The sequence below is a fragment of the Poecilia latipinna genome, unplaced genomic scaffold, assembly GCF_001443285.1.
Source record: "Poecilia latipinna isolate Pla-1442-1.1 unplaced genomic scaffold, P_latipinna-1.0 Scaffold4761, whole genome shotgun sequence".
NCBI lineage: Eukaryota > Metazoa > Chordata > Actinopteri > Cyprinodontiformes > Poeciliidae > Poecilia > Poecilia latipinna.
Window position 1 is genome coordinate 3,768 of NW_015117377.1, and position 9,063 is coordinate 12,830.

A 9,063-nucleotide genomic window follows, 5' to 3' on the forward strand; every position below is an offset into this window, starting at 1 on the left:
TGTCTGTCTGTCTGTCTAGTTCAGAATGATGTGTGGAATTGTTTTTTCTTTTTTTGCCACATATGGCATTTTACATGTTAGCCCAAAAGTTTAAGTTATAAAGAGGAAGATTTGCAGAGTACAAATGCATATGATTACCTGGCATATGATCTATTAACAGATTCTCTGAGGATCTCTGCTGCTCCAGCAGGGCTAACATGGTGGGCCTCTTGTCTGCTTCTATGCCTGACCTATCAGGTTAGGTAGAAAACAATATCCTGCACCGGGGCCACACTCTTTCTATTTTCAGAGCTCTTTGAGATGTTCACAGTTTGAGTAAATATCTCACAGATGGAAAATGCGCACACTACATTCTATGTGTCTGTTGTTGTAGTTTGTGGTTTTAATGAGACAGAATAAGAAAATGGTTGAGTATACCACTCAACCATTTTCTTTGCTAGAGATACTTTGCTAGAGAACTGTACCTGACCAGGGCGGTTTCTGTTTTTTCAGGGTGCATTCTGGGGCCTCATGGTGGGTTTGGTGGTAGGCGTGTGCAGGATGGCGCTGGAATTCGCCTTTCCTCCTCCCAGATGTGGCGTTGTGGACTCAGCTCCCCTGGTGTTACGTGGCGTTCATTATCTTCACTTTGCCATTCTGCTCTGTGGACTCACTGCTATCGTCGTAGCTGTGGTGTCATTTGTCACACCGCCACCCAGCCACGAACAGGTTAGCACTCTTGTAAGCATAAAACATCAGGTCCTCCAGGGAATGGTTGTGTTGTTTTAAGTTTCATTGTAACAACATGACCTAATTTGTTATGTCTTTTATTGCTCAAGCAGCCTGTGTATGAACCCAAACGGCAAACGTCAGCTTACTGAACCAACACCCTGTCTTAGCAGGTTTTAGCAGATTTACCCTGATTTGTGACAGTCATTCCTGTCTTATACAACCATTATTACAACCATTATGCTTGTGTGTAAACTACTGCAGAGTCTCAGGTATTCAAACTGTGACACCACAGTATTTGCAAAAACAGTAAAGATATTTGCATCTATAATCTCTTTACACATACAAACCGTACTACTGTCCACACCTTAACCACAGTCATCTGTATCCTCCCTTTTCCTTTAGTTATTCACTGAGTGGGTTAGTGCAACAGTTTTATGATAAAGAATGATTGCCTAAGAAAAAAGTGCAACAATATAACAGAAAAACAAAAGCTCAGCACCCACAGTGGTTTCCATTAAACACAAATTAAAACACAAATTGTCCACAGTTTATGGGGGAACAAGCTTTAATTTTTAGTTTTCTCCTCATACATTTTAAGTCTGTATATGGCATGTACTCATGTCTTACTTTAACTATGCAAGTAATTTAAAATTTATTCTAAACATGCCCTGTTCAAATAGGAAGCAGCTTACAACAGCACAACTGTGCAAGATGCATAAAAGTTTTATGCATTGGACACAAAAATACCCACTGACGCAATATGTAAATAGTCAAATTGTCATGATTTAGGTTGGAAAATAAAGAACCAAATGCAGAGCAAAGATGAGGTTTAAAATAAAGAGTCCATGGAAAACGAAAAGGGAGCAGGTCATGGAACACGGAGCAATCAAATGAATTATGAGGACCAGGAAGCTTAAATACTGAGCCAGGAGGAACCAGATCAACTAATCAGATGAAATGTAGTACAACTGTGGCAGGGAGAAAGGAGGGAAACTGATGGAGGAGAGTAATTAATACTGAGGTGTGTATCAGTCAAACTGCAAACCATGAGGCCCGTCTCTGAGATGTTCACTGGCTTTGCACTTCACTCCTCAATTTATAATTTATAATTTATAATTAGGTTTTTGGCATGTTTACATTTTGATCTCACAACAAAGGTTCATGTGGATGTGTACACATTTTCATAATAATTTCAGAAATCCTACAACATCAGAAAGCCAAAATATGAAACAAGAATGCAGGTGGAGGGAAACAAAAACAAAAACAGCCAAGAGAATCAAGTCCTCACATACTGACAGACACCTTAATCCTAGATACACCCACTGCAAGTCTGCATGTTTCAATCAAAGAAAATAGTTGAATTTGTTCAAATGTTCAATAAACAATTAAATAACAGGCCAGAAGTGGAATTATACAGATGATGGTCAAGGGTTCTTACTTATTCTCTTTTATGACTTTTCATGGAAACTTTCCACCATGAAAACACAAAGTTCATAAATACATTGAGGTTATCAATTAGGGTATCTGCCAGTTTCTGCCAGGTTTAGTTTTTTAACATTAGCCAAGAAAATTATTTCTAGTTTACATGAGCTTCCCAGACATGGTTCATAAATCCAAACTTTCAGTTGTTTGTTTTTTATACAGCCAATATGAGATCAAACCCAAATTGTAAATACCTATTTCTGTAAACTACTGAAGTCTTTCAGCAGTTTAAAGCTGCTGAAAGACCTGTCGCCTTTGGACAGGTCACATTAATTTAAACCTTTTTCTTCTCTGTATTTCACCTTTCCCAGGTGTGCAACCTGACCTGGTGGACAATGATTGAGGAGCCTGAAAGAGAAATTCCTCTCCAGAAAGTTTCCTCTGTCAGCCACCGTAACTCGCAGGGTAAGAGTGTGAGAATATTTCAGCTATCATTTTCAGCGTCATATATGTAACCATGCGCATGTGATGTGTGTGATGCAGGATCTGAACAGGCTCGCCGGGCGATGTGCGGACAGGGAGCAGGATTGTGCCTCTCAGCGATGCGGCGCTCAGAGCAGACTCCCAGAGTTCCCACGATTCGGGAGAGTGTGTTCTGGTCCAGATTCTGTTGTGCCAATGCTCTCCTCTTAGTCTGCATTAATATTTTCTTATATGCATACTTTGCCTGAATGGGTTGCCAGGTTTGGTAGCGTTCCTCACCATGCCTCCTGCTGAACTCTGTTCAGCCTGTAAACTGCAAACTGAAATTTGCAGTTTACAAACTGGAAGAAGTTATTCACAAGACATTTTTTTATTTTGTCTTGTTTACCTGTTAGATGCCTGACAGATATAGCTCTGTGCAAAAGTTTTAAATCAACTTAATTTCTTTACCCTTTGATCAAAATTAGCCTGATTGTTTCATAAACCCTAAGAGGTCTTCATCACATGGATGTATGAAGGTTTTTCTTCATCAGCTCATTTACAGTGTATCTCTAGTTTAAACTGGTCTGATTTAAATTAATATAAAGAAAAGAATGGCAACATTTAGAATTTTTAAGATCAGTATAAAAGTTCACAAATTGAGCTTCAAAGAATCTGTGTTTAGAGGTGTTTTGTGAAATATTATTTGTCGAAAAGAATTAATATTTCTTTGTTTTTCATTGGCATATGTTAAATAAACTGAAAGATAGTTGCACAAAAAGACAAACATGGACACAATCAATTCATGACTGGAAATATAGCAAGAAGAAAAATGTAAGATTTACTGCTGTATTTGGACCCAGTATATGCTGATAGCAGCAGGGTTTGTGACCAAAGACAAAATAATAAAACAGATTAAAAAATAAATGTCTTTCTAAAACTCTTTATTTTAACAGGTTACATTGACTCACTGTAAAAATTTAACTTTTATTAAATTAAGAGGTTAAATCTCATTCTTGTGAATCATAATCCCCAGAGATCAATGTGAGATCTTCAAATTGCTTAATGAAGAACAGACAAATATCCAAATATATTGACAGATTACTAAAGTGAATCAAAGAACCACGCCTGACACAGTTTCTAAGATTTAAGAACATGGATTCAGGTCTGGCATGAACAAATGGAAATATGGAAAAGCATGAAAACATATGTTGGAGTGGACGGCATCATCTCTTTGAAATACGAAAGAAATTTTAAATCTTTGATGGCGTCTACCAGAAATCTAAAAATGGGTCATCATTGGGTAAATAAGCATAGAAATGGCTCATCAGACACTAAATCAGTGTTTTCCCATGGCCTCTCAGTGGTTTAACCTAAACACATACACGGCACACACATACCCTTGTTTTTCATTCATACTTATGTAACAAGTGTGAATGGTTGTACTTGGGTTACCTTTACATGTGCTTCAAGAACATTGTCGAAAGTTATTTACCTTGTAAATGGTAAATGAAGCCAGTTAGCTGTAGAGCTAATAAGCACAAACATTCAACAGCGTACAGTTCTGTACATCAAACATACACTTCTCAAAAGTTAAATGCATAGCAGAATAAGTAGATAAGCATAATCAAAGCAGATGACGAGGAACAGGTGATTCTACGTTGTATTTACCTCTGAAGCTGTAACCTGGATCTGGAAATGGCATCAAACTCACTTAAATCTGATTTCATTTGCAGCTTGGGAAATCTGTAAGGCTTATTAATTGTTGTGCTCAATGACCAGGCTAATAACTCTTAGCAATACAAGTTATGATCAAGGTAAAGTTAAACCCAATATTATATTTTCATTCAACAAAGAAATTTCTTTCTGACAGGAAATGAGATAGATATCTCTCAAATGATAATAAAATTATTATTACATGTCAAATAATATTTATATCCTTTTCAATAATCAGTGGGAAAATCTTTGTTGGTGCAGTGCAGCTACCAACCTCTTCTTGTAAATGCTGATATGTTTCCACTGGTGTCTTGATGCTTTAGCTTTGAGAATGATCTCCAAGTCTGAGTTTAGAAGGCTTTCATGCCATGACCCTAATCTTTTTCTCCCTCCACAGATTCTCAGATTCTTGTTGAGAGTCTGGGGGGGGGGGCTGCTTCAAAACGTTAGTATTACTAGTCAAAATAAATAGTGTGGTAAAACAAAAAAAGTACAACAAATGGGAGAAGTCAACATTCTGTTCTAGTTCTGATCCAAAATGCTGAGTGTTGCTTAGAGAACTTTGTATTTACTGAAGTGGTTATTGTTATTAAAAGCTTAAAAAATGGAAGACTTTGGACAAAGAGGAATTGCAAAAGATCTTCCACATAGTCCAACTTTGGCTAATGTTTGGCTAATGCTATTGACATGAAGGGGACATGAAGAGGAGTGTGTTAACACCTTCATGTCAGTGTTAACAGGAAGTTTACCTTTTGAAGTGTGGTATTGGTAATGATGGTAAAAAAAAAAGTAATTATTTCCAAACATTTTATTCAATTTTTTTATACATGTATACAGTTATGCTGCTGCAATCAAGGTTAATTTATTATTTATAAGCTTTTTTTATAAGCTTTAATACATTTTTACAAGAGTGGTTTGGATGTATTCATCTCTAAATAACCACACTTTTTGCATTCTTTTGCAAGGACCAAATCTATCCAGTTCCAAATATAGAGTGAAATAAATCCTGCTTTTCTTGCTCTGAACTGACTAAATGTTTGTTATTCAAAACATACCTGGCAAATACTTCTTTTAATAGGACCAATCTGCAAAACCCTTCTCAAGTTTACACATTTCTTTCCAACAAAAACTGGCTACTTCATTTGTTTAATGAAACCATTACATTATCAGGGAGGTAAAGAACACATCACAATATAAGTTTTTATTAACAATATAATGTTTCTTGCTCCTTATGTCCTTTTGACTTGACAATTTTAACCCATGTGTCAAAAAGTTTTGACACCCCTGTTCTACCAACTACTCTTGAGAGCTGAACTACGTAACTTTAATAAGAAATATGTTTTTACATATTTGTTAAAACTGTCACCATGTGGTGCCAGCATAATATGAGATAGATGATCTGTGAAAAGATCGATCTCCTCCCTGTGCTCTACTTCTATCTGACCAAAAACAACTAACCAACCAAAAACAAAAACCACCAATCAGAACGAGGGTCTTAGCACTATCAATCAACCTCGTGTACGTACTGCTCAATGTTATAATGGCAGAGAAGCACCTTATTTTTCCAGGAAAACCATTTACATCAAGATGAGCAGTGCGTACAAAAGCATGATTGACTGCGCCAAAACCCTCCTCCTGGTTCTGATTGGTTGTTTATAGTTAGAACTGGGAGAAGGCAGAGGAGCTACATTTTTTTCACAGATTATCTGTGTCATACCATGGAAACAGTGTTTTAAATATGTAATAAATATGTGAAAAGATATATATATATATATATATATATATATAAATGTAAAGGTTTTCATCCTGCACTTTCAAAGAAATGGAGTCAAGTTAATGTAGGTGTAACAGTTGACAGTGGGGTATATCCTGACCAGTGGTGCTTTTTGATCTGGGCCATAGGGCAGTGGCCCAGGGCAGCAGTAGAAAGAGAAACCACAAGCACCAGATTAAAAAACAAATCTGTCCAAGCACTTTGGACAAAGATTCTATTTGCATTTATGTGTTTGCTGCTGTGCAAAGGAAGACTATCTTACATACCTTGTGTGGTACTGTAATGCGTTTGATCTTGTCCCAGAAATGCATTTTCACTGGTTGAGGGATAGCAGGAAGGGGGCTGCCCAATTTATTATTCATGCAAGAACCACCACCGATCCTGACTGAGAAGCATCAGAAGCATAAACATCATAGACACCACATATCTGATATGGAGTTAATGGAGCAGTGGTTGGACAAACTCTGGAGGGAAGATGCCCACTCTGCCGCGGCAGCGTCCCCTCCAGCTGAGGGAGCTGGAACAATCCAGCAGGTCAATGATTTCATCGCGCTGGAAGTGGAGGTGGGTGGTCTGGGAGGGGGTGTAGTCACAGAGAGCACGGGCCACCTGAGGCTTCTGCTGAAAGACAAACCATGGTGTCAGACACAGGTGTGCAATTATCAGCTGGTGATGAGAAGAAGTGACTTCTTGTTATGTGTCATACCTCTAAAACTGGTTTGAGTGAATGTGCAGAGGTCTGCCAGTCTCTGGGAGACGGGTTAGGGTGGCAGTGGGCTGAGTGAATGGACTCCAGCGAGTTGCTGTTATATGGGTTGGGGTAGGGGTTGCGTCCAAGATGTGAGTTCAAGTGAAGGGAGGAGGGGTAATCCCTGAGGTGGACCACTTTCTCCATGGCAATGCTGTGTGCTCTGTAGAACTCCACTAGGCGGTTGAGGGAGCAGAATGCCTTATCCCAGATGTAATACTGACCACCGTCCTCCAGGACCCTGAAGTGCTCCACCCTGTCACCATAGCTGCCAAATGAGAGAGGAGCATAAGAGTCAGGTGAAGAAAGGAAGGTATCTGTGCTTTATTCTGCTCCATCATCTTCTTCGCCTTCATTCCTGGTGTCTGTTTCTTTGTTTGCAGGAATTCACTCGAGCCATTCTGTGCATACCTGGTGTGGGGGAAAAAAAGAACACAAACCTTTTATGACAGATCATCACCAGGATTGTTTTGTTAAGTGAAGTGCCTTGAGAAACATTTGCTGTGAAGTGGAACTTTATAAATGAACTGAATTGAATCTATAATCCACAGGGTGATGTGAAAAATTCAAAGACATTAACCCAGTAGCTGGTAAACAATTTCAGCTTCTAAAGAGGCAAAGTAATTCAGTCGCTACAGTGGTTGAGTGGCGACTGAATGACTGTTGTCAAATACTTTTTGTTTTGTATGCACAATAACCTTAAAACTAAGCAGTAACTTAAATCAGGTTTAGCCTTTTGGCTATACATTTTCTAAATGCTGTGGTCACACCTCCACCAAGCAGGTAGGGCAACCGCAGTCACAATGTCACTGGAGTCGCAGCAATGGAGGCACAGAGGCCGAGTGCTGAAAACTTCATACAAACAAACAGAAACTTAAATCAGGAAATAAAATATATTTGAAGTCATATTTGATATGTTGTTATGCTTTTGGGAATCTGTTTAACCCACATGCAGAAACACCATCAGGAGATCAGAACAGTTCTTTAGCTTTATTTACAACTAGTGGCAACAGCGTGGTAATGCAGGTGTCCAAGACAGAAACAAAACCCACACTGGGAGTCTGGCTCGGAACACTGGGGACAAAAGAGAGACGCGAGTCCAGCGGGGAGCTGAGGCAGGATGGTGCTAGTGGCACTTACACGTGCAGGCAGCCAGGTAGCGTGACCCGCCAGGGAGGGGCGCAAATTGGGTCAAGAGGAGGGGTGTCAGTTCGTCCCGATGGAGATGGAAGAGGGAAAGGGGCGGACCAGGCTCGGGTAGAGAGGCGGTGGAGCAGAGACCAGCCGGGGCTGCCGCGGGGACAAGACCGCTGTGGGGGGAGGGGGTCTCGCCCCCGAGTAGCAACGTACCTAGGATGGCAAAAAATAAACGTAGGTGAGCTCTTGACTCAAAAGACATCAGACGAGGAGCTGAGACTCTGACAGGCTGGAGTTACCACATAGCCAATGGCGTCGGAGGACCGGCAGCCAGCTCTTCTTATACTCCACCTAATGACGGAAGATGAATCGCAGGTGTGCGGGAGAACCTCAGAGAGGTTCGGCTCCCATCCTGCTCCCTGAAGACATCTAGTGAGGGAAGAAAGGGACTTACGGGTGGAGACAGAGTTTCCCAAAATATATAGCATTTTGATAACTGAAGGTAACAGTTACCTGATTGTGCTATGAAACGGTACAGTGTGTATGGAAAACACATAACACTGCCCCTTTAAAAAAAATAGCTCCTATTCAGTCTGATTGCATAGGACTTTGACTGGTCCTATCAAAGACAAGGCCCTCATCTAATGTAGTGGTCTCCATCTCCAGATCTTAAGAGCTACTGTCCAGCAACTTTAAATCCATTGGTTCAATACACCTGGAATAAATGAATGGCTCATAGATGATGATGTCATGACTTTGGAAACTTCTGATAGGTTAACAGATACATTTGAGTTAACTGGAGGAACACCTAAGGATATATTTTAAAGGATCCACGATTAGTTATAAAAATATACCTTATTTGGGAAATATTTATCTTAGATGTAAAAACAACACAGTAATAATACTGTAGTGCAGTGGTCTCCCCCACGCCCCCCACCCCAGTGGTTTCCAAACATTTTCTGCCCCCCCCCATGGCTTACAAATAGCTGTCTAGTTGAACGACGTGTGTAAGGAGGGGAGGGGGAGTGTAATCGACTTTTTTGGGGGCAAAATTATTGTACGTAGCTGGACATGGTCCAGTGTTTTTCAACCT

The 9,063-nt window shown here is 39.9% G+C and overlaps 2 protein-coding genes across 3 annotated transcripts in view; one reads left to right on the forward strand and one right to left on the reverse strand.

Moving 5' to 3' along the window:
- Positions 1 to 488: 488 nt before the first annotated feature.
- LOC106942993 (sodium/glucose cotransporter 4-like) lies at positions 489 to 5,576 on the forward strand. Of its 2 annotated transcripts, none has more exons than XM_015026340.1 (3): positions 489 to 720; positions 2,505 to 2,598; positions 2,677 to 5,576. In XM_015026340.1, exons 1-3 carry the CDS (start codon positions 511 to 513, stop codon positions 2,862 to 2,864), a joined length of 492 nt encoding a protein of 163 aa, XP_014881826.1. In that variant the 5' UTR covers positions 489 to 510; the 3' UTR covers positions 2,865 to 5,576. The 2 variants fall into 2 exon arrangements, with proteins under 2 accessions (XP_014881826.1, XP_014881827.1); XM_015026341.1 differs by having other exon boundaries at positions 489 to 708.
- A 458-nt stretch (positions 5,577 to 6,034) lies between these two features.
- Positions 6,035 to 9,063, reverse strand: part of LOC106942991 (uncharacterized) — an 8,231-nt gene continuing 5,202 nt past the window's right edge. Inside the window, exons 2-4 of the mRNA XM_015026339.1 lie at positions 7,974 to 8,220; positions 6,792 to 7,101; positions 6,035 to 6,706 (exon numbers count right to left, since the gene is read on the reverse strand). Coding sequence (XP_014881825.1) covers positions 6,524 to 6,706; positions 6,792 to 7,101; positions 7,974 to 8,220 — 740 coding nt within the window. The 3' untranslated portion in view covers positions 6,035 to 6,523. The remainder of the gene's footprint in view (positions 6,707 to 6,791; positions 7,102 to 7,973; positions 8,221 to 9,063) is intronic.